This window comes from Tamandua tetradactyla, chromosome 10, assembly GCF_023851605.1.
Source record: "Tamandua tetradactyla isolate mTamTet1 chromosome 10, mTamTet1.pri, whole genome shotgun sequence".
In the NCBI taxonomy this organism is placed as follows: domain Eukaryota; kingdom Metazoa; phylum Chordata; class Mammalia; order Pilosa; family Myrmecophagidae; genus Tamandua; species Tamandua tetradactyla.
Genome location: NC_135336.1, coordinates 19,596,289 through 19,622,343, shown reverse-complemented (window position 1 = coordinate 19,622,343; position 26,055 = coordinate 19,596,289). Strand labels below are relative to the sequence as shown.

The window sequence follows — 26,055 nt, the reverse complement described above, 5'->3', positions numbered from 1 at the left end:
GATACTTAAAGATACAACACCTTTTATAAAATTAATGTCTGCCTTAAAATTTGTGTATCTTTTAAAAAGAAATTATAATTTGTTTTTCACTGTGTGCTATTTTTTACTGATAAATACCTAAAATAAACAGACAGCAATTCAAAGTGAGTCATTGCCTTCTGTTTTCTTTTAAGTTAAATTCTGTGAATACTGGGATGCATGTTACAACAAAGTTATCATCTAGATCAGACAGAACTATTTGACTTCATGACAGTCGCTAGGTCATCAATGCTTCAATTTAATCAGGAAAAATCTAATGCCTAAAAGCTATCTGGAGGTTAGGAAAAGAACAGCAGAGAAATTTTACACAAACCACCACTATCCTTTTCTCTTTCTTTATGCCTGTTTGTATGGAGAAAGAAACACAAGCACACCAAAAAAGAAAGGAAAACTGAAACTTTTCTCCTGAGAAGTGATAATGTTAAAGCATCATCCTATTAGAACACAACCAACCCTAAATAGGGGCTACATGTAAAGACTTTTCATGCCAAGGTATTGTAATGTACACACCATCACTACAACCACCAGTCTTTTGATTAATATATCAAAACTCAGGAGGAAAATGAACAATTCAAAGAATCAGATTAAATTGTACTTGATAATGACTGAAGAGCAAAAAGAGAAACTGAATTATATCTAGGTATGTACATTTCTTTAAATCTTACTGCAATTTTATATTGCTTTATGAATATAGAACTAGCTAGTGTTTCCTGAAGAATAGGTATAAAATGAAAGGAAAAGGAAGCTAAAAAGTCAGGCTGCTCAATCCCATCATGCCAGAGTTCAAGCACCACCTAGTGGCACCCTACTCAAATTACAAGAATAGTATCTCAGAGTCATCTAGGAGTCTCCTTGCAACTCCCAATCTATTAAACAATGGCAAAGATTACATTTTTTTATATATATCTGGACATGTAGGAAATGTATGTTGAGGCAATACAAGGTTTTGGAATTTGGAGCACCTAGTCCATCTACTTGCATCTAGGCAGAACCTCACCTAATTTACTTCAGTGAAGAAACACTGCCATTCCATTTTCTAGACAACTTCATTCAACAAATGTCCCCACTCCACTATATAAAAACATGCAGGGGCCACAGTGGCTCAGCAGGCAGAGTTCTCGCCTGCCATGCCGGAGACCTGGGTTCGTTTCCTGGTGCCTGCCCACGTATTACAAACGAAAACATGCAGGGTGGGCCACAGTGGCTCAACAGGCGGAGTTGAGCTGGTCTATACAGGACCCAGAGACAGGTGGATTTACGGTGAAGCTAAAAGCTTAATTTCAAGGCCCTTCACTTGCATTGGTTCCCTTCCAAAGTCCATACCTAATTTTGTATTTGAAATTTGTACTCTTTTTCTTAAAGAGAACTCCTCTCCCCAATTGTATAAGCTTAATTCTGGGTCTATTTCTGCCTTTGGTAGGGAGGGAGAGAGAAGAGAGGACCCAGATCATGGCTTTGTGAGCTCCAGATGTGAGTCTTACTCTTTCACTTAAAAATTCTGGGCCCCCATTTCCTTATCTATAAAAAGACAGGTTAACAAGAAGGGTGAAGTTCTCTTTTCCTTTCTCCTCTGTTGCATTTATTTCTCCATACACTAATAAAGCAATATGTTATTACCGAGCATGTGGGCTGCCAAGGCTCACTTTGCATCTTGACTTTCAAAGATACTAAAATAGAAAAATGCATAATAAAAATACAAGTCTTCTTGTCTGTGCACTGGTTAGTGAGGATGCAGAAAATAAGAGCAGAGCTTTCTCAGCGAAGCCTAAAACCAATATATTAGCTGCACTGAGATCAACCTAGAGCTTTGTCAATAGCCTTGGTCCCAGGCTGACTCTGCCACTCCTCATGTGGGTCTTTGGAAGTCATTCAACATCTCCTGCCTCATTTCTTGGCCCACTAAGCAAGGGGACTGAGCCAGAGGATCTCTTACCACGTTTGGTCCTGTCTGCTGCTCCTGCCGGTGCTATCTCCCGGTTCACCACCACTGCATACTTTGACTAGACTCTCTTGCCTATCCTTACCCTGTCAAGTTTTTATGGCTGAATAACATTCCATTGTATGTATATACCACATTTCATTTATCCTTATAAACGTATTGAGGTAAGCCACTGAATTGAGGAGGAGTTGGGGAGAGAACAAGGAAGAAGAAAGAGAGTAGAGACTGCGAGGGGTAGGAAAGCAGGCAGTATGGGGATGCTGTATAGGAAGGTGAGGATCAGGGACAGAGGTGGGTCACACTCTTGGAATTCAGAGGGGCCTCAGATACCTGGAAATACCTCCTCCAACCCTTGGGCCAGATGCCCCAGTACTGGTAGGGTACCTGCTCCCTGCATCTGCATTGGGTTTTTTTCTATGGTGATGAGCTCAGATCAGCCAGACTTTGGCCCACAGATTCCCAGAACAGGATCCTTATGGACTCACTATTGCTAGAATTCAAAAAGCTGGATGGAGGGAAAAAAGGACGAGCCAGTTGCAGTTGTCACTCTGATGCTTTTGGTGACTTGTATCCATGCCATAGCACACAGCACAGCTTCCCCATAGACCACCTGTATTAGTCAGGGTTCTCAAGAGAAACAGAATCAACAGGGAACACTCACAAATAAAAAATTTATAAGTGTCTCATGTGACCATGGGAACGCAGAGTCCAAAATCTGCAGGGCAGCCTGTGAAGCTGACGCTTTTGATGGAGGGTCTGGACAAACTCCACAGGAGAGGCTCACCAACCGAAGCAGGAAGAGAGCCTGTCTCTTCTGAACTCTCCTTAAAGGGCTTCCAGTGATTAGATTAAGCATCACTCATTGCAGAAGACACTCCCATTTGGCTGCCTACAAATGGAATCAGCTGTGGATGGAGCTGACATGATCATAATTAATTCTATGACATGTCCTCACTGCAACAGACAAGCCAGCACTTGCCCAACCAGACAAACAGGTACCACCACTTGGCCAAGTTGACACATGAACCTGACCATGACAGTCCACCCCTTGTCAACTTGGCAGCTATACTTACCACCTTAAACCATACCTAATTTCTAAATAAAAAACAGTAAAACACACATTTTTTCTTTCACCTAATAATATTCAACTGTCCTGCATATAAATGGAAACACATTAAATCTCTCCAAGATAGGGTGTAAATCCCTGGGTAATATTCATTCTTAAACTTGATATCTTACAACTTAAATAGTATAACCTGAACAAACCAGCAGTACAGTCCTCACTTCCATAACTGATCATGTGGTTGAAGTTCATATTTATCACTACCATCTTCCACTACCCATTCCATGTTCCCTTTATCCTCAGCAAGCACTTCAGCTGGCCGTGGTTCTTTGCCTGGTGGGGTGACCCAAACCTTCATTCCTGAAGTTTCAGAGCCATTGGTAATCCTGCCTGGATTGGGTTTTTGCAGTTTTCCATTGATTTTAATCACAGGGCATGGTAGTAATAAAAGATGCCCTAGGGGATCTCCTAAATTCCAAGAAAACTCTTCTTTATCTCCATTATGTAGTTGCAGTCCTACTTCCCCCCTGATAGTCAGGGTCAATCACCCCAGACAATAATGTAATCTCCTTCTTGGCTTTTTGATCCAGTGGCATAAATAACCCAAAGCGACCAGGTGGCAGTCTTAGATTCCAGTTCAATGGAATCATTGTTGTTTCTCCTGGTGGAAGCACTCCCCATTTTGGAACTAAAGCCTGTAGACCAGAAGAGCTCAGGGTCGCAGGTACAGGAAGCAAAACTTTTCCTAGTGGATTGCTAGAGGTAATAGTGAGTGGTACCACTCCCATTTCCACCCCTTGGTTCCTGGACCCATGGATCCTGGCTATGGGAGAAACAGCACCATACAGCGGATGCTGATTCAGAGCATACACAGCTTCCTGGAGAACATTACCCTGCCTTTCAAGGTATTGCTACCCAGTTGGCACTGTAATTGAGTTTTCAAAAGGCCATTTCACCGTTCTATCAATCCAGCTGCTTCTGGATGATAAGGAACATGGTAAGACCAGAGAATTCCATGAGCATGTGCCCATTCCTGCACTTCATTTGCTGTCAAGTGTGTTCCTTGATCAGAAGCAATGCTATGCAGAATACCATGACGATGGATAAGGCATTCTGTGAGCCCATGGATGGTAGTTTTGGCAGAAGCATTGTGTGCAGGGAAAGCAAAGCCATATCCAGAGTATGTGTCTATTCCAGTAAGAACAAATAGCTGCCCCTTCCATGAAGGGAGTGGTCCAATGTAATCAACCTGCCACCAAGTAGCTGGCTGATCACCTCAGGGAATGGTGCCATATTGGGGGCTGAGTGTAGGTCTCTGCTGCTGGCAGATTGGGCATTCAACAGTGGCTGCAGACAAGTCTGCCTCGGTGAGCGGAAGTCCATGTTACTGAGCCCATGCACAACCTCCATCCCTAAGACCATGACCACTTTGTTCATGAGCCCATTGGGCAAGGACAGGAGTTGCTGGGGAAAGAGACTGATTGGTATCCACAGAATGGGTTATCTATACACTTGATTATTGAAACGTTCCTCTGCTGAAGTTCCCCTCTGGTGCACATTCACAAGGGATGCAAATATCTTCATTTTTTTAGCCCACTCAGAAAGGTCTATCCACATACTTCTTCCCCAGACCTCTTTGTCACCAATTTTCCAATTATGGTCTTTCCAAGTTCCTGACCATCCAGCCAAACCATTAGCAACAGCCCATGAGTTAGTATACAAACGCACCTCTGGCCAGTTTTCCTTCCAAGCAAAATGAACAACCAAGTGCACTTCTCGAAGTTCTGCCCACTGAGAGGATTTCCCCTCACCACTGTCCTTCAAGGACACCCCAGAAAGAGGTTGTAGTGCTGCAGCTGTCCACCTTCGGGTGGTACCTGCATATTGTGCCGAACCATCTGTAAACCAGGCCCAAGTTTTCTCTTTCTCAGTCAATTCACTGTAAGGAACTCCCCAAGAGGCCATAGCTCTGGTCTGGGAAAGAGAAGGTAATGTGGCAGGAGTGCAGACCATGGACATTTGAGTCACTTCTTCATGTAACTTACTTGTGCCTTCAGGACCTGCTCTGGCTCTCTCTCGTATGTACCATTTCCATTTTACAATACAGTGCTGCTGCACATGCCTAACTTTATGGCTTGGTGGGCCAGACAACACCCAGCTCATGATAGGCAACTCAGGTTTCATGGTAACTTGGTGGCCCATGGTTAAGCATTCAGTCTCTACTAAGGCCCAGTAGCAGGCCAAAAGCTGTTTCTCAAAAGGAGAGTAGTTATCTGCAGCAAATGGTAAGGCTTTGCTCCAAAATCCTAAGGGTCTGTGTTGTGATTCTCCTACAGGGGCCTGCCAAAGGCTCCAGAAAGCATCTCCATTTGCCACTGATGCCTCCAGCACCATTGGATCTGCTGGATCATATGGCCCAAGTGGCAGAGCAGCTTGTACAGCAGCCTGGACCTGTCGCAGAGCCTCCTCTTGTTCACACCCCCACTCAAAATTAGTAGCTTTTCTGGTTACTCCATAAATGGGCCAGAGTAGCACACCCAAATGAGGAATATGTTGTCACCCAAATCCAAAGAGACCAACTAGGCCTTGTGCTTCTTTTTTGGTTGTAGGAGAGGCCAGATGCAGCAACTTATCTTTCACCTTAGAAGGGATATTTCGACATGCCCCACACCACTGGACACCTAGAAATTTCACTGATGTGGAAGGCCCCTGCATTTTTGTTGGGTTTATCTCCCATCCTCTGACACGCAAATGCCTTACCAATAAGTCTAGAGTAGTTGCTACTTCTTCCTTACTAGGTCCAATCAACATGATATCATCAATATAATGGACCAGTGTGATCTCTTGTGGGAGGGAGAAAGGATATAGTTCCCTGTGGACAAGATTATGACATAGGGCTGGAGAGTTGATATACCTCTGAGGTAGGACAGTGAAAGTATATTGATGACCTTGCCAGTTGAAAGCAAACTGTTTCTGGTGGTCCTTACTAATAGCTATTGAGAAAAAAGCATTTGCCAGATCAATAGCTGCATACCAGGTACCAGGGGATGTATTGATTAGCTCAAGCAATGATACCACATCTGGAACAGCAGCTGCAATTGGAGTTACCACCTGGTTGATCTTATGATAATCCACTGTCATCCTCCAGACCCATCTGTTTTCTGCACAGGCCAAATAGGAGAGTTGAATGGGGATGTGGTGGGAATCACCACCCCTGCATCTTTCAAGTTCTTAAGAATGGCAGTAATCTCTGCAATCCCTCCAGGAATCCGATATTGCTTCTGATTTACTATTTTGCTAGGTAGGGGCAGTTCTAGTGGTTTCCACTTGGTCTTTTCCACCATAATAGCCCTCATTGCACAAGTTAGAGAGCCAATGTGGGGATTCTGCCAGTTGCTCAGTACGTCTATACCAATTACACATTCTGGAACTGGGGACATAACTACAGAATGGGTCCAGGGGCCCACTGGACTCACTGTGAGACGGACCCGAGCTAAAACTCCATTGATCACCTGGCCTCCATAAGCCCCTATTCTGACTGGTGGACCAGAGTGATGTTTTGGGTCCCATGGAATTAATATCACTTCTGAACCAGTGTCTATTAATCCCCAAAATATCCGATCATTTCCTTTTCCCCAGTTCACAGTTACCCTGGTAAAAGGCCGTTGGTCTCCTTGGGGAAAGCTTGGAGGAAGATTAACAGTATAAATTTGTGGCAGTGTAACAGGGTTCTCCCCCAAAGGGACTTGGCCTCCCCTTCATTCAAGGGGCTCTGGGTCTGTAAACTGTCTCAAGTCTGGAAATTGATTAAGGGGCCATGAATCTGTGTTTTTGTAATTCAGGTTAGATTTCTGTTCACTTGACCTAGAACTCTTGTGTTTATACAGTTCAAACAAGAATTTAGTAGACTACCCTTCTATTGTATTTCCAGATACCTCATGATTTACTAACCAATGCCACAAATCTCTGTGAGTTATATAATTTTGACGCCTGCTTTGAGTTTGCTGTCTATTATAACAGCCACGTCTACCCTGTCTTTGGTGATTAAGTGCTGCCACCTGGTTTCTGCCAACTCCAGATCCCGTCATCCCCATTGTGTTTAAAGATTCCAGCTCAGTGACAGCAGTTCCTATAGTTATATCTGACCTACAGAGAAGTGCAACTACAGAGCTCTTCAGGGATGATGGTGTTAGTCTCACAAATTTATTTCTCACTGTTCTGGTAAAAGCTGCATCCTCTAGACATTCCTGGGGTGTAAAAGCAGGCTTTGCATGATAAATCCACTCTAACATTCCAATCTCTCTAAGTCTCTGGATCCCCTCATCTACATTATACCAGGGCAGTTCTGGCATTTCAACCTCGGTAATGTCGGCCACCTTTTGATCAATGTTTCAACCAACCATCCAAACCAACTGTTAATACCTTATCTAACCCCTTGAGCTATAACATTGAATGCAGAATCTCTGCTTAGTGGGCCCATATCAATAAATTCAACTTGATCCAGCCTTATATTCCTCCCACCATTAATCCCACACCCTTAAAATCCATTGCCACACATATTCCCCTGACTTCTATCTATATACATTGGAAAACTCACACAGTTCTTTTGGAGTATAATGTACCTCCTCATATGTAATACTTTGTATCTCACCTTTAGGGGCCTGTTGGAACTTTAGTCTAGTTATAGGTCTGGAAGAAATGAGGGGTGGGGGGGGTAGGTCGGGAAAGGAATTGGAAGTATTTTCCAAGCCACTTGCTTCAGGGCCTTCATTTGCAGTTTCATCTGGTGAGACAGGATTATTCACTCTAGGGCTAATCCCTTCAGGAAGAGGTTGGGTGGCCAACTCCTCAAGGCAGGCTGGAGGGGGGGTGGCTATATCCTTGGGGCAGACTATTATAGGGTTATCTAGAGAAAACTCAGCATGACCTAGGGTTGCAACCTCACCCCTGACATCATTATCAATCCATATGTCACTATCCCATTTTTCAGGGTCCCCCTCCATTCCAATCAATGCCTTCACTTTAACGGCAGACATCATGCAACACTGAGATTTCAGTTTATATTGTAAAGTTGCTATTCTAACAATAAGATTCTGAGTCTGATTTTCAGAGATCTCAAGTCTACAGCTACAGAAAATAAGATCTTCCTTCAGGATACTCATAGAAACGTCCACATCTGTCAGATGGCGCTTAAGCTTCTCATTGGAAGCCTTAAGCCCATCCCTTTCACTCCTTAACACAGCCAGTGTATCTAACAACAACCAGCCAACATCTCTATACCTCTTATTTCCACAAAACTCTGTAAAGGTGTCAAAAACATTTTCCCCCAGAACCTGGCTTTGTACAAGAGATGCATTAGGAGAATCAAATGGTGATATTTTGACTATCTTTTGCCAACTCACTCCATGGACTGGGAGTGTCATTCTGATTATGGGAATCAGAGTCCTTAGTGCCTTTGAGTCCAGTCAGAGTAGAAAACCATTCATAAAAACCCATTTTTTTTTCCTTTCTCTGTAATAATTTAATATGCAAATTTTAAGAATTTTATTATGTTAATTTCATATAAACAATTAATTTTGGATATTAAATAGCAAAATGCTGAATTGATTTAAATTATTTTGGTGAACTGACAAGTAGCTTAAGGACTATCAAGGAAAAGATGCAATATAAATGTAATCAAAGTACATCTATAGAAATAGGCATTCACATTTCGTATTTGAAATAATAAAGATAAGGTTAAATAGGACAAAATTAAATTATCCCAGTTCACTTTCAATGTGCAAAGAGGCAAAAGTTCAAAACTGTCACTGATAGGAGCTTCCCATCTCCCGTGGGTATTTCTCCTCTTGTTCAAACTGAGAAAGGCTGGGAGCCTGGACCTACACAGTGGACTGGAGTATAGCAGTTCAGGGTCTCATAAAAACCCATTTTTAAGATCCTGTTTCTTAAGAACCACTCCCAGTACCAACATGTATTAGTCAGGGTTCTCTAGAGAAACAGAATCAACAGGGAACACTCACAAATAAAAAATTTATAGAAGTATCTCATATGACCGTGGGAACACAGAGTCCAAAATCCGCAGGGCAGGCTGTGAAGCCGATGATTCTGATGGAAGGTCTGGACGAACTCCACAGGAGAGGCTCGCCAACCAAAGCAGAAAGAGAGCCTGTCTCTTCCGAATTCTCCTTAAAAGGCTTTCGGTGATTAGATTAAGCATCACTCATTGCAGAGGACACTCCCCTTTGGCTGATTACAAATGGAATCAGCTGTGGATGCAGTTAACATGATCATGATTAATTCTATGAAATGTCCTCATTGCAACAGACAAGCCAGCACTTGCCCAACCAGATAAACAGGTGCCACCACTTGGCCAAGTTGACACACGACCATGACACCATCCAACCCTGGGAGATGGAAGACATAGTCTCAGATGAGTTAGAGGCATTCTATATTCCAAAGGAATTGACAGACTTCTGTTCTTTAATTATTTGCTTTAATATTGCTAGCAGTCATAGGAGATCCTGGTAAGAACAGACAAAAATACCTGCTAAATTGAAACTGAATTTTCTCCTATTCCCAGTGCTAAAGCATTTGATTCTGTTGGACTTCAAATATCTTGTCTCAGGCTATCTGGTTTTTCCTGCCACCTTAATCTTCCTGAAACACCATCTTTGTCACAGTCCTTTTCTGTCCCATAACTTGCCAGACAAACAATGAATCTAAGTTCTTTATTTCTTCATTCACCTCCCTATGGCACAAGCTATTTCTTAGCTTTCTGGCCCCATGTTTCACAAACAACCTAATCCAATAGGTTTCAACTTGAGGTTTGCTTCATCCAATCATTGAACACACATTTTATTTAATGCTTACCAAGTCATAGGCACTAGGCCAGACTCTTCTACACATGTCATCTCACTTTAAGTTCACAAAACCCACGAAAATCAGGTATGCTTATCCTATCTTACAGTTATGGAAAGAGACTGGGAACTCTTGAATAACTTGTCCAATGGCCCAGCAAAGCTAACAACATGGTATGAAACTGGAACCTAGATTTCTAGGTTCAAGTTTATCATCAAACCACACCACAACACTCATACCTGCCAAAAATTTGGCATATTTTCAAAAACATGTGTATTCCACAACAAAAAAGGCAACCTAATTTTAAAAACTTGAATAGACATTTCTCCAAAGAAAATAAACAAATGGCCAACAAACACATGAAAAGAGGTTCAACATCATTAGTCATTAGAGAAATGAAAACCAAAACCATTATGAGATATCACTTAACATAACAAGTACTAGGACAGCTATTATTATTATTATTATTATTACTATTATTATTAATGAGCAGGCACTCAGAAGGACAGCTATTTTCAAAAAGATATACAATACTAAGTATTGGTGAGATTGTGGAAAAATTGGAGCTCTCATACACTGCTTGTGGGAATGTAAAAGGATGTAGCCACTGTGGAAAACTGTTTGGTTGTTCCTCAAAAAGTTAAACATAGAATTACGATATGACTCAACAATTCCACACCTAGGAATATCCCCCCTGTGTCAGTTTAAAAAGATGTACGTAACCTAGAAAAGCCATGTTTTAATCCTAATCCCATTTTGTAAAGGCAGCCATTTCTTCTAATCCCTGTTCAGCACTATCTGTTCGAAACTTTAATTAGATCACCCCCCTGAAGATGTGACTCAATCAAGAGTGGTTGTTAAACTGGATTAGATGAAGACATGTCTCCACCCATTCCAGGTGGGTCTTGATTAATTTACTGGAATCCTATAAAAGAGGAAACATTTTGGAGAAAGGAGGTGATTTGGAGAGAGCAGAAAAGAATGACAGAGCCACGAGAAAGCTACAACAGAGAACACAGCAGAAGCAGAAGCAGAGTCTACCAGCCAGCAACTTTTGGAGACGAAGAAGGAAAATGTTTCCAGGGAGGTAGAGAAGAAGCTAGCAGATGACGCCTTTTCGCTATGTGCCCCTTTCAGCTGAGATGGAAACCCTGACCGTGTTCGCTATGTACCTTCCCAGATGGGAGAGAAACTTTGAACTTCATCAGCCTTCTTGAATCAAGGTGTCTTTCCTTGGATGCCTTAGATTGGACATTTCTATAGACTTGCTTTAATTGGGACATTTCCATGGCCTAAAAACTGTTAACTTGCAACGTATTAAACTCCCCTTTTTGAAACCATTCCATTTCTGGTATATTGCATTCCGGCAGCTAGTAAACTAGAACACCGCCTAAAATTGAAAACAGGTACTCAAAAAAAACTTGTACACGAATGTTCAAATAGCAGCACTCTTCACAGTAACCAAAAGTTAGAAACAACCACATGTCCATCACTGATAAATGGATAAACAACACCTGTTATATCTATACAATGAAATAATACATAGCCAACAAAAGAATGGAGTACTGATACATGCTACAATGGGGATATATCTTGAAAACATTATGCTAAGTTAAAAAAGCCAGACAAAAGAGATCTCTCATTGTCTGATTCATTTAAATGTCCAGAACAGGTAAATCCATGGGGACAGAAAGCAGATCAGTGGTTGCTAGGGGCTAGGCTAGGCCTAGAGAGGATCCTGTTCTCCTGATGAATCCACCAATCCTCCAGCCCCTTCTAAGTCACTAATGCCTCCATCCTCTCACTGCCTTCCTCCAAGGACGAACCTTATTCTAGGCTGATCGACATCTTTCCATTTAGTTCCAGATCTTTCCCTTCTCCCTCTTTGTCCCTTCCCAGGACATCTCAGGTTCCCATTATTATGTCTGGGTTCACCAAAGAACTATAGAGTTTCAGGCTTAGAAAGGATGTTACTGAATATCCAGATTCCCAGACCATCATATGAGCACCTATTCTGTATATACAAAGAAGACAATGTCTCTGCTGTTGAAAAACACAGAATCTAACCAGGTAAAGCAAGTGAATCGCATAAATGAACATGGCATGGGTGATCCAGGAAGGAAGTACTCAGGAGCACTAACTGTTCAAGGCAACTTCATCCCCTCAGTCTTTTGTCATAATTTTCCTGGCTTGTTGCCTGTAGGAGGTTTGTGCCCCAGGCTTTCCTCCTGCCCTATGAAGCAGAGAAGACATATTTAATACCTTGCTCTTGGGCAAATATTTATCTCAAATGCTACTCTTTTCCACTATCTCCTCCACTGATTATTTGTTGAATGGGTGGAAGGTGAGATCATATTTATTTCATACCTTTCTGCACCTATTCTATAAGCTTTGGCAGGTGGTAGATCAATAGAGGCCCCAGGTGTGTTTTATTTAACAAACAGTGTTGGACCCAGAGAAGGAGCATGATTTCCTTTGGCCACAGGCCCCACCACTTCCAATAGTCTCACAACAGGCAGATCAAAATTATGTTACCTGTCTAACACCTGATAGCATCATTCCTTTTTTTTTTCTAACTTTTTTATTATGAAAATTCCCAACACAAAGGGACAAGACAATATAATGGGCTTTCGTGTATGAATCATCCAGCTTCAATAGCCATAAATGTTTTGCCATGCTTTTTCATCTATTCTCCCAGACTGCCCCATTTTTGCTGGAATATTTTAAAGCAAATCCTAGACATCACGTTATTTCACCCTTGAATATCTCAATATGCATCCCCCCAAATGGACACTTTCTTACATAACCAAAATGCCTATCATGCCTAACAAAATTAACAATAATTCTTTTATATAATTTAGCACCCAGTTTATATGCAAATTTCCCCAATTGTCTAAAAAAATGTCGTTTTTTAGTTGTTTGAATCAGAATCCAAATAAGGTCCACTCAATACATGTATTATTTCTCAAATCTCTCTTAATTTTAAACAGTCCCACTTCTGCTCCTCCTCCCCAAAACATGCTCCTTTTCAAGCCACTGGCTAGAAGAAATTAGGTCAGTGTTCCATATTCTGTTTTTGGCCATAGTACCTGTATTAGTTTGCTAATGCTACCAGAATGCAATATACCAGAAATGAAATGGTTTTTAAAACAGGAATTAAATGAATTACAAGTTTACAATTCCAAGATCATAAAAATGTCCAAACTAAGGCATCCAGAGAAAGATACCTTGGCTCAACGAAGGCCAATCTGAAAAGGCACGTGGCTGGCATCTGCTGGTCCTTATTCCCTCTAATGCCAGTGGTTTCTTCTCTAAGCATCTGTGGGCCTTCACTTAGCTCCTGCAGGATACAACTCTTGTTTAGCATCTCATGGTAGCACATGGCAATGCCTGCTGGGCTCTGCACTCCAAGCATCTACAAATATCTGGGTCTTGTGTTAGTGTCAAAGCAACTGTGTCCAAGCGTCTACACCTGAGATTTCTCCAAAATGTTCCCCTTTCTAAAGTACTCTAGTAATAGTCAAGACTCACCTTGAATAGGTGGAGTCACATCTCCATCTAATTAAAAGGTCACACCCAATTATGGTCACATCTCCATGGAAGCAATCCAATCAAAGTTTCATACTCTAAATAACAGGTCTGGCTGCACAAGATTGGATCAAGATGAAAACATGACTCTTCTGGAATACATAATAGTTTCAAACTGGCACAATATCATTCTAGATTTGTGACTCCTGCCTTAGGACTTCTGCCTGACTTTATATCAAGTCATGCATTTACTTACCAACTCACCCTTCCAATCATATAACCACTATTCCAGGGATCAAATACATACTCCCCACCTTATTTTTATTATTAGCCAACATTTAGTGATTGCTTACTATGGACCAAGCACTAGACTAAATTCTTATAGGAATTATCTCTTTTAATCTCCTTAATGTTCTAGTATTATAACCATTTTATAAGTGAGAAAACAGAGGCTTAAAGAGGATTAAGTAATTTGCTCAAGGTTACAAAGCATTGGACCCAGGCAGCATATTACAACTGACCCTACGACTATTAGCCCTTATATCTACAGCCCCTTATCAGCTGGTCCAGTTATTACTGACCAACCTGTAACATGCATGGGCACACATATACACACACACACAGAGCTATCCCATCTGTTTCTCTTTTTTTAATATCTTTTAGTGTGAAATATAACATATATACAAAAAGCAACAAATTTCTAAGTAAATTTTAACAAATAGTTTTAGAACAAATGTTAAAGTATGGTATGGGTTACAGTTCCACTATTTCAGGTGTTTCCTTCCAGCTGCTCTAAGACACTGGAGACTAAGAAGAAATATCAGTATCATGATTCAGAACTCATACTCATTTGTTAAATTCTTTCTTCTCTGTTACAGCTCCTCCTTCTCATTTGATCCTCCTCTCAATCTTTAGGGATATTTGGGCAACGACCATTCTAACTTCTCCATGTTGAGAAGGGATGTTGACATTATAGAGTAGGAGGATGCAACTGGTGATGCTCTTGGAGCAACTGATAACTGTGTGTTTCAGGACTTATCTGGCCTAGGAACCATCTGGAGGTTATAGGTTTCTGAAAAACAACTTAGTGAAACTTTTTTAGAGGCTCGGATAGAGCCCTGGGTATTTTTTAGAGTTTATAAGAATACTTTTGGCTGGGGCTTGGTATACCATGGCAATTAGCAATATCTAGCTGAAGCTTATGTAAGAGTAGCCCCCAGAATAGCCTCTCGACTATTAACTCTCTTAATCACTGATAACTTATTTTGGTTCCATTTATTTTCCCCTTTTTGGTCAAGTAGGTACTGTTGTTCCCATAGTGCCAGGGCCAGGCTCATGGCTGGAAGTCATGTTTCACATTGCCAGGGAGACATACATCCCTGGACACAAGCTGATTAAAGATGATTAAAGCTAAGTCAAGAATCTATTCACCCAACTTTCCATCTGTTCACAAGCATCTCCACTCTGACCAAATTTCCTGAGAGTTACCTTCCAGTCACCATGGCCAAAAGAAGAGCATGTCAGAACTGAGGGTTTCACGTGATACCCACCAGCCTGTCTTCCCACTGGGCACTGCCTACGTAACCTAGTGTTCTCAGGTCCAAAAGCTCTTAGCAGAATTCCTGACCCCTGAGACTGGAGTAATGGTAGAAAAAGTTTCATGGGAAACTTTCCAATTTCACCATATGTTCCATTTCCACCAATACCCCAAGACCTAATGCAGACAACAGCTTCCCCAACTCCTTGCCAGGCCTGTTCACTTTAGGATAGCCAGTGTAGATTGAGCATGGGGAGCATGCTGGACACTATACCAAATATCAAGAATACAGAAAAGACTACAGCATGCCAATGAACTTAAGGAGATGAAAAGAAACAGCTTATTTCACTACTACACAGTAAGTACAACGATACAGGATAATGCAGAAGCAAGAGAAGTTGGGCTAGATCATGAGGCCTTGGAGCAAAGATAAGGAGCTTGAACTCAATTCTGAAGACAGTGAAAAACCACTGAAGAACTTTAAGCAGAGGAGTCAACTGCATAGATCTATGCTTTAGCAAAATCACTGCAGAAGCATGGGGAGAAAGTACTGAAATGTAGATAAAGAAAGAAGCTGGGAGGATACGAATAATCCAATCCAGAAATGATGGTAGGAATGGATTTCAAATATGTCTAGACAGTAAACACCAAAGGTTTCAGTATTTGATTGGACACCAAAGAAGAGGGAGGTGAGACAGAAGACTTTGCATACTTCACATTTTATCAACTCCCTCTTAGGCTCTTCTTAGTCTCTTATAGCAATTTATCTTTCATTGCTGTTTGTTCATTTAGTCAGACAACTGACAGTTATTGTCCACTTAAATGTCAGGCACATCCAAGTTAGGTACTGAAAGGTTTCCTTCCAATGATAAATTAGAGTGAGAAATATCAGTGAAGACCAATACAGGAGAAAGAGACAAGCACAGAGACTGGAGGATAGGGTGGATTAGGTGGAAGACAGGGAGCAAAGAGGAGGGTGTGAGGGACCAGGTTAGAAACTCTGGCTGGGGAAGACTGCAAGGGCCTAGGCTAAGGAGTTTGGACACACAAAGATGGACGTGGGAGCCACTGAAAGTTTTAAGCAAGGGAGAAAGGACCAGAGTTGAGCCTTAACAGAGATGAACTAAGAACATCTTACTTAGTTCTTTCTTTGGTATACCTGGGGACAAGGACGTCACAATTTCCACCGGGATATCTGTTTCATGGCCAAGGCAGTGCCCAATTCCTCGGAAGTAGTTCACAAATATATGTTGAGCATGTAAACACTCATGTACAATCTTGCACACCCAACAGAAACACATGGAAGTCAAGAGACTGGTCAGACTAAATAAATGTGTGACCCTCATAAATCAAAGAGCCAATGAGTCTTAGACCACACTAAGAGCATGACCACAGGCTTTTTCACTCAGGAGTGAAAGTATCTGGGCAAGGATTCTGAAATATCTTGGAGAAGCCCTTTGGAGTCTCCAGTCACTCACTTCTAAGAAGCTTGAGTATGTCCAGGGCCAGCTGTGAGGAGTTAAGTACCAAGAGGGACGGGAATACAACCCTGGGCTTGCCTGGGTGAGGGAAAACATACCTGTTACTCAGCACCTAACACCTGCCAACTGTCATGCTGCATTTCTCACATGTCCTCATGTACGTGAACAGGGCACCACTCACCAGTTAGAATTCCAAGCCTGGACCCCACCCCTGGAGATCTGGACCCCAGTCTCTTGCTGCTGTGTGAGGCCTTAAGTTGGTTTTCTCCCTTCTTGCGGAACTCATTCCCACCGTTACAATGCCAGGAAACTCTCCTGTCCCTCCCTACAAAGCATAAGAGAATTCCAAGGGACAGTGAAAATTTCAAAGTTGAGTGATCATTGATAGCAAAGGCCTTGGGTACAGTGGTTACTGATAACTTTTTATTAATATTATTATTCCTTAAGGGGTCAACTCTTTTTCTGGGAAGAGTGATTTTGCTTCTATACCTACATGTTGAGTATTTACTATAACTAATGATCTACAAGGAGAGGATAAAGAAAAACAAAAGCAAAATTTTAAAACCCCCAAAATCCAGTTCGTTCCAGTATATGTTATGAGTTTTTCAGAAATAAATTTACCTTCTTACACTGATTTGATTCAATACTATGAGGAGTTTATGCTATCCGAGTCCTCGCTCTGACTGTTCACGGAAGATCTCTCCTGATTGCAGGGTGAGGTGGAGGGGAATCAGAGATTCAAAATCCACTACAAATATTGCAAAGAAGATCTTTTGCACACAGATGGTTAAGAATTGGCGATAATGTTTTCTTGATTAAACTGGAATAACAAAACAAACTTCTGGGGGTAATTACTGTTTAAATAGTACACTGCAATGTTTTCCATTGCTCTCAGGCCCCCATACCACCCAGGCTTACTTACCTGCTGGGCTTCCTGGTGGAAGAGTTCCTGCACTTGAGCTGTCTGTGCCATGCTCTTGTAACAGGGGTCTTGGTGGTCTGGGCAGGAGGCCAGTCTGGAAGATAGGCATCATTAAGGGTCAGACTGACTCCACCTTCTCTCTCTCTTCATTTTCTAGTCTCTCTCTATACCAGACAAAGCCCTGGTTAAGGAAAGGACCTTTTTCTACCTTACCTGGAAACTTACCCCCCACCCCCCACCAATTCTTCAGTGCCCAAATAGATTCCATCCTTAAGAGCCTAACGGAACTCAAATCTTGTTCTCTAAAGCCCCAGCTGCCCCAGCTCTTTCTTCCCTGAGGTCTTTCAGTGGGTGGGGTCAGAGCAGCTACTCAGCTACCCCACACTTGAGGACACAGTTTCACACTCCCCTCCCATCCTTGTTTGCCATAGGAACACCTTCTAACCTTAATCCAGGGCAGGGGCACTTGATAGCTCATTCCTTAAAGAGAGAACGGAGTCTTAGTCTGGCCAGCAAGGGCAGAGTCTGGCCCAAGAGGAGAGTAGGAGAGGGGAGAGTAGGAGGTTGTCTTGAGGTCTAGTAACGGGTAGTGAGGGAGGAGGGTGTGAAGAAGAGGATATCAGACCATCAACATCAGGGCTGGGTCCTCATTCTACCAGGAGAGCCTTCCTTGGGGGCAGGAAAATTGTCCCTGCCCTGTAAGCCCCTCTCTCCAGCATAGGACTGAAACTTAGTGCTCATTACATTTTGGAAGGAGGAAGCAGGGTTGGAGAAGGAAGGATATGGGGCTTGTTGTGTTACGAGTATGACCAATGAAATAAAATAGCAGTCAGCAATGACAAGGAATGAAAGAGCACACTAAAGAGTATTCAAAGAGAGTTGAGATGACAGGACAGGGGAAGTGAGGGCAGGAGTGTGTTTGCTCAGCCAGAAGCTGGGGTGACTGCAGGGACTTGGTGGGCTATGATCCCACCAAAAGCCGGGTGACAGGTAAAGTGCGAGAGGGACCCGGGCAATGTTCCCGCGCCTCTACCCCCCATTGCCCATGAGCAGAAGAGCTGCTTCTGGCAAGTGCCCAGCTTGGCTTCGGCCCTCCACTACCGCTCGGCCCCCAGGACCTGGAGACTTAACGCCCATCCTTCTCCACCTGCCGAGACCGGCCCTCCCAGCCTGGGTTGGCGCTGAGACCCGGGGCCCCCTGAGCACCTACACACACACATCGGCGCAGCCTAACCCTCCTCCAACCGCAGGGCACCCCATACCAAGTCCCCGGTAACCTCCTCTGGGCTGGGCACTGAAGGGCGCGTGTGTCAAGAGTGTCCGTCTGCACGCGCGGCCGTGCACGCGCGCGCAATTTGAGGAGGAGGAGGGGAGGATCCACCTGAGCGCGGGACAAAGATGACCCCAAACCCGGCCCCTTTACTAGAGAGCAGAGCAGAGCTCCTCTGGGAAGAGAAGCAGCCCCTCCCTCCCGAGACCACCCTTTCCCCCTCACCCCCAGCCCCGTCTGCCTCACCTGCTCCGGGACAGCGTGCGCCTAGGGCCGCCCCGCCCCCACTCCTCTGCCGCCACGTGGCTGACCGCCGCTTGGCGGCTCCGGCTCGCAGCTGTCCAGCTGGTTCCCGTCTGGCCTCGGACCCGGGAGGCTGCGGGGCTAGACGGTTACCGCCCGGCTCCGGCACACCCCAACGCAAGCACCCGCGAATCTCCCTGAAGTTCCGGGCCAGATGAAGAGGGAGGGGGCTGCAGAGACTTCAGCTCCCCAAGGGTCAGGCCTGCATACCTTGCGCCACCCCAGAGGACTCGCTTTCGCAGGTGGCGCTCCCAGGCCCAGGTGGACGGAAGGGAGTATTAACTGAGGAGGTGAGAGGAGGCTGGGCGGGGGTGGGGGTGGGGGTGACGGGCGGAGGTGCGCAGTGGTGTGCGGATAGCTAAGCCCACAGACATGACTTGACCAGCCACTGCTGGTCGCTACCATTCCCATCAACTAGTTCAGTGCAACCAGCTGAGATGCCGGTCCCTGGAGTCAGGGGGCAGAGACACGACCCTACCCACTGCAGCTCCGTTTAAGCAATTGCTATGGAACACTGCACAGGTGAATGACCAAGCATGGGGTATGGTAAAGCCCTGCGGCTCCCTCAACCCCGTGGACACCTGCAGAAGTATCTGGACAACAAAGAATGGAATTCTTCCTTCGCCAATAAAGTGCCCCCCAGGCGTACTGAAATGTGGGGGGAAATGTCCTCACCATCTTGGGTAAAACACAGAACTGGCTTTGCTAGGGGTGAAGCAAAGTTTCCAGGGAGCAGGTTGCAGGGAAAAAAGCTAAATTAACATACAGAAAGATTAAATTATCTCCATCTTCAATCTGGCATATTTCCTAAACTTTAAATAGCTCGCTAGGTTTCCCATGTGGGCTTCTGAGAAACAGGAGGGTAGCTCAGAGTACTTCCCACATCCATGAGCCTTTGTGTGAATATCCCTAAAAATAGAGGTTGTTCTTTTAAAAACAAAAGGGAAGGCAAAGCCATGGGAACACTGACAGAGCCCCAACCTCTTCTTCTTTATAAGAACCCATTCTGCAAGAAGAAAGAACCTCAGAGCAAAGTATAGATTAACCCTCTGTGAACAAAAGTAGATGGACAGATGATAAGGTCATATTATTGGAATCCACTATACATCCATATATTTACATGTATGGCCAGTAGAGTCATCTTCATTATTCACTTTTGAGTCACATATGATACTCTTTAAACCTCAGACTGGTTTCCTGTTTGCTCTTACCTTATGATGAGCCTTCTTCTAAGCATCAGTGTGAACTTTGAAGAATCTACATTTAATTCCGTATCTGACTAAGCTAAAAACATTTAAAAAAGAAAACCACCTCTCTTCATAATTACCTAGTTCCTGCCACTCATCCTTTTTACATAAAGAAGCTCTCTTCAAAGTTCATATGCATTCTCTAAACCAAGAAACAAATGTACTTGTTTCTTTTCTTCATTTAAAGGCTAGATAGAAACCTGCTCATTTGCAAAGAAAAAAAACTGTATCCTGCTTAATATAGGTTCATCTATAACATTGGCAGTAACTTAAAAAAATAACTCTCATGGTGAAAATAGTAAGCCTGCATATCCTTTGAACAAAACAATTCCTTTTTTAAGATATTACCCTATATGATCTATATATAAGGATGTTCACTGCATCACTGGCTTGTAGTATAAAAAAGAGAGAAAACCAAAAAGTCCATCAATAGAAGAGTGGTTGATTAGTTATAATACTGAGACAGCCAGCTTTAGAAAGAACCAGATGTTTTTATGTTCTAACATGGAATTCTGTTCATCACATAATCATGAGTAAAAACAGCAAGATGAAGAATAATGTGTATAATGTTTTTTTTTAAAGTATGTATTTAATTTTGTCTAAAAAATACATATCCCTCTGTTAATAGGGGTTTCCTAGGGAATAGTATTGTGATAGTGAATAAAGTGGGAGAATAATGAGCACATGTTAATTTAGTAATCTGGAAAAAAAGTAAGAAATTTTAAAAAGGCAATGTGCGGCAGATTGTATTTTCCAAAGATGGCTATACTAATATATCACATCCATACTGTTCCTACAATAAGATACTGACATTCCTCCAAAAAAGATAGGATCTATGTTCCCTCCCCTTGAACCTGGGTGGACCTTTTAAACTGCCTCAACCAGTAGAAGAAATGACACTGCTTGACTTCCTAGGCTAGGTCATAAAAACAATAGGGCATCTGTCTAGCTTTCTCTCTCTCAAGGTGCTTACCCTGGGAACCCAGCCACCATGTTGTGAGGAAGCCCAGGCCATATGGAAAGGCTACATGTGAGTGTTCCAACCAACAGCCAGCAACGACTATCAGACATGTGAGTGAATGGGCGTCCACTTCAAATGATTCCAGTCCTGGCCTTAGATTCTTCCAGCTCAAGTCCCAGATATTGTAGAACAAGATCAAACTATCCTTGCTGCGTTCTCTCTGAGCTGCTGACCCACAGGAGTCATGAGAGAATAAATTATTGTTGTTGTTTTAATTCACTAAGTTTGGGCGTTTTTGTTATGTAACGATAGATAGCTAATACACAGTGCATCCAACCAACAAATTTTTATTCGTTCATTGTTTGAAGCTCAAGCTCAAGTCAAAACACACAACAGTGAGACTGTTGCTTTGTGGGTCTTACCTGGCTTAGCCTCAGGCAGAAGCTCCTTCACCTCCACTCTTCAAGGGTTTGATGCTGTAAATTGCCTTCTGTGTTAAGGCCAGAAAGGAAACTATGTCTTGAAAGATGATCTCAGCTGACAGAAAATCTGAACCCTGGGGTGGGATCAGAGCTTGGGACAGAGTCACCCAAAATTGAAATGTGAGAACAGGTTGAAAACATTAAATCATGATGCATGTATGAAAATACATCTCACAGTCTCAGATCTAGAACCAGTGAGTTCTAGTCTGCTTGTTTTTGCTTTTTTTTTCTCTCTCTCCAAAACACCTCAAAGATAGAATGTATACCTATATCTTGTCAGCAGTGTTGACTTACTCAAGTTTTAATTTTCAATGATAAGGAGATGCTGTGACTGAGATCACTGAGAGAGTCTAAGTGAATATATATAACTTTTGCGTTGTTGAGTCTCCTTGGGGCATGCCTGCCAGCCAGTTTTTAAAATATAGGAATTCTGCACCCTGAGATTCAGAAAGGCTGCCTGACTTTGAACGTGGAGCAGGATTTGAACCTAGGTCTGCTTCCAATACCATGCTCTCTTCTTTACACAATGTAGCCTCTTTAATCCAAGTGAAGAGATAAGACAGAAAAAGGTTTTTCCCTCTTCCTAGACTTTCAAATGCACTTCCAAGAGTCTACAATTTGAGACTCCCAGATCGAAGAAGGAAGTTGTCAGAGCATTGCCAGGCATAGTGGGAGTTAGGATTAGGCAATTTATGAGACACAAACCCGACTAAGGTACAAGTTACTCACATAGTCTGAGACTTTCTAGTTTCTAGAGAGAAAGGGATGGGACCCTAGAGAGATAAGTCTCTTGCTATGACTACCCTAGGCAGGGCTGAGTGGAGAGGGAGGGGACACCACTCTCCCACTGTCAAGTGTCCCCAGCTCCTGTTGAGCAAGTTTTTCCTCCAGGATATAAACCATTTGTTGACTCTGTGAGTTTGCCTTCTGAAAAGAGAAAGGCAGCCTCCCTCTCTCCTATCAGCCACCTGGCATCTGGCACAAGCCAGGATTTGGTGGAAGCATGAGAAAACATGTGATGCAGGGTTTGGTTTATTTTAAACAACCGTGATAACCTTACTAGACTGTGATGACAATGGGATCAGCATTCAGCATTTGCTTACATACAATATAGAGAAGACCCAATGACAGACCAGTCAGTCACCCAATGACTGACCTTTAGATGACAGTAGTCAGGTGAATTTAAGTCCTGGAGGTTTTCCCTTTTCACTATTTTCACCTTGTCCAAGGTCTTTAATGTATCTGAATCTGTTTCCTCATGTAACATGGAGCTAATGATAAAGACTTGTCAAGCCTACCTGTTGGAACTATTATTCTAGAATTTGCTACGGATTGGAATCCAGTGCAGCTGTTTTCATAAACTACTATCTTTCCTTACATTTTGAAAATCACATGACAGTTTACATGGTCCTTCTGCTGTTATCTAGACCCTCAAAATTCCTATATGGCACCTGCAAACTCTTTACCATCATGATATTTTATGGGTCCTAGATGCTCTCCTTTAAGCATATCATCAGGTTATCTGTTGAGCACCAAGCACCATGCCCAGCACTGAATACAACAGGGAGCAAAGCAGCTCTTGACAGGCAGGGAAGACAATCAAATTTTCACCCTAATAAATGTAATTATAAACAGCTATCTATGCTGTACAGAGTGGTCGGAGACTCTGAAGTGGGGGGAGCAGGAGCAGGTGAGGGTGGTTATGAGCTGGTCAGGGAAATCAGGATAAACTTTTCTTAGAAAAGTGGCACTGGGGCCGAAATATGAAGGAGTTAATAGGTACAAAGCACACAGAAGATTATGCCTTGGTGGTAGAATGGAGCATGACTCAGTATAAGGCTGAAAGCTGTCCAGTAGGTAAAGAGCGGAGAGAATGAAAGACTTTTGTGGGATGAGGCTGGGGAGCTAGGCAGGGGACAGACCTTGCACAGTCGAAGTTAGGAGCTCAGTGTTTCCCCATATAGTAACTGGGAAGCTTATGAAGTTTTCACATAGTTGTTATTCAGAAAAAAAGACTGGAAGCCATCAAGAATAGATATGCTGACTTGCAGGAACCCAGGCAAGACCTGGGGGCACCTTAGACTGTGGTGGTGGTAAAAGGAAGGAGATCTCAAAGGATTTGAGAAATATTTACAAACCCTGCTCCTCCATGAGTTGCCAATCTGATTAATCATATCATAGAACATTTACTGTAGCACATCCAGCAGTGGGAAAGATCATTTTTCATTAATAGGTCACACAGGTGGACTTGGCTTTTTTCTATTTCTTTTTCTCTAGTACAACTGGACTGTGAAAAGGGCTGGGGCCCACTTGCCTGCTAATAGAGGCCTGGCCAGCCTGCTCTTTACACACTCTTCTCAAATCTTGAAAGTCTCATTTCTCTGGACAGCCAGAGGGTGATAAGGTGTTAAAGGAAATGGCCCTAGAGGCCATCGGTCTTGGCCACACACTTTGACCCATTTCTACACTAGGTTTTGGGAAACAAATCTCAGAGGATACCTTTATTTCCCACTACCCACTGACCCTTCTGTGTCTCCTTTGGAAATCTTTGTTTAGATGGTTGTAGTCAAATGCAGAATTCTGGCATTTTCAGGCTCCCCAATCATAGCATCATCTTAATGACATCAAATCTCCACCATCATTTCTACTAGCTTCAAATAGCACTCCAAATGCCTTTCACCCCATAACATTGTTCATTCATTCATTCCTACTTATATCTGAGGCACTGTTCTATGCCCAGTGAACAAAACAGCCTCAATAAGCTTGAAAATCAATCCAAGAGTCCATTTTCCTAATGAACAATTAGTTTTTAATTTTCCTCAAAGATTAATATTTTTAAATATTTAAGTCTAGCTTGCATGAGCAGGGGATCACATATCAGTCACTTACATTTGGTGTGTATCTTCTACTGTAAATATCATATAGTCATTTACTAGGAAGAAAACAAAGGAGATAGTAAAGAAGGAAGTGAAATGGTGAAAGTAAAATAAGTGTAAGATAAAAAAAGTGAGAAAGCTCATCACCTCTATGTAGACATGCATCCCTTGCTTCTGCCTTTTGGACAAGCCAGATTCCTGTTCATCACTAACTAGTAGTTTAGGATCTAGAAGTTGAGCTTGATAGTCTTCTACTTTTGCAGTATAGTATTTCTGCTTTTTTTCCTGCTATTCTATTGGCTGATTTGGTTTGTTATTTATTACAATATATATCAACATTTCATAGACTTTCTCCAGAATATCCTGTCTCTTTCAGAGTCTGTTAATGGGATCATATATATTTTTGTTAATCGAGCATTTTCAACTCTGTGCTCCTAAAGTTTAGGGCATGTTCTTCATAATACCCTACACACCAGTCTTTGGTGACCACAAATTATAATCACTTCCTTACAAATTTCCTATTACTTCCATCTCACTTACTAGTTATTCCTTGATGGCCAATTTAATCCAGCGATAGACTCCCTCCTATTTTCTTCAACCTTTTGAAAAGCAAGATTGTTAGCAAAGTCAGGAATTTACCACATGCTGTGATTTATATGGAATGAGGCTTCCAAAACTTACCCAACTCTTGCCTTTGTACCATTTTAAAAACCTGAACTAGGAAATGTGCATTACAGTTTACAATTTATTATAAATGATATGATACAGCAACTTTCTGATTCTCCTTATTTCCATTTTACAGATGAAAAAAAAAAAGCGATGGTCAGAAAAGATAAGTGACTTGAACTGGATTACAAAGATGGGCCAAGGTAGAACCATGACTTAAGAGTCTCTGGACTAAATCCCTTGATCATTTCACTGCTCCTTAGCTGCCTCTGCATTCTGTAGACTATTATCAAACTACAGCCTCAGCCTCACAATTATCCTCAGTGAAAAACACACACATTCCACTTAAAGCTGTCCCATACATCTTTGGAAATATTTTCCTAAAATTACATGTTTTTACGTATATATTACAATCTATTACAGTAGACTCGGTGTGTTTTCCCCAATACTTTGAATTCTGTCTGCTCGACTAATGAGGGCCAGCAAGTTCAGGCTCAGAAAACTCCACCCTCTGAGATAAGGTGCCTACTGTGAGATTGATCCTAAGTCCAGTTGTTCTGCAATGTTTGTCATTATGTACTCTCTGCCATTTTATTTTGTGTGCTAACAATCACTCTTAAACCACAGACAAAACTTGTGATAATCCTAGAGCTCACATAAAGGAAAAAAGGAAAATATCATACTGGAGGTTAAAAATCCAAGTATCACAGTGGCCCAAACACCCTGAAAGAAATGATCAAGGAAAAGAGGGTATCAGGTAACTAGGGATGAGTACAAGTTATTTGACATGAAGAGTATCTAGAACGGATAAGTAGTTTATGACTTCAAGGGATTTTAAAATATCCATGCCTTTCTATGAATGAAGATTGTGCCAATATTATAA

The 26,055-nt window shown here is 42.4% G+C and overlaps 1 protein-coding gene and 1 long non-coding RNA gene across 7 annotated transcripts in view; one reads left to right on the top strand and one right to left on the bottom strand.

The window, feature by feature from the left end:
• The window catches only part of SLC12A8 (solute carrier family 12 member 8), a 246,961-nt gene extending 227,750 nt beyond the window's left edge, over nucleotides 1-19,211 (bottom strand). For 5 of the 6 annotated variants that reach the window (XR_013158491.1, XR_013158492.1, XM_077118084.1 and 2 more), the window contains exons 1-2: nucleotides 18,884-19,211; nucleotides 17,368-17,461 (exon numbers count right to left, since the gene is read on the bottom strand). Coding sequence is in view for 4 of the 6 variants with exons in the window: in XM_077118084.1 (XP_076974199.1) it covers nucleotides 17,368-17,418 (51 nt within the window). In the remaining 2 variants the exon portion in view is untranslated. Of the gene's footprint in view, nucleotides 1-17,367; nucleotides 17,462-18,629; nucleotides 18,847-18,883 lie in introns of those variants that run through there. The other variant, XM_077118085.1, reaches the window with a different exon arrangement.
• LOC143648293 (uncharacterized) lies at nucleotides 18,777-21,423 on the top strand. The gene is made up of 2 exons (XR_013158494.1): nucleotides 18,777-19,230; nucleotides 21,153-21,423. It is a non-coding gene; the product is annotated as an uncharacterized LOC143648293 (long non-coding RNA).
• The last annotated feature ends 4,632 nt before the right edge of the window (nucleotides 21,424-26,055 follow it).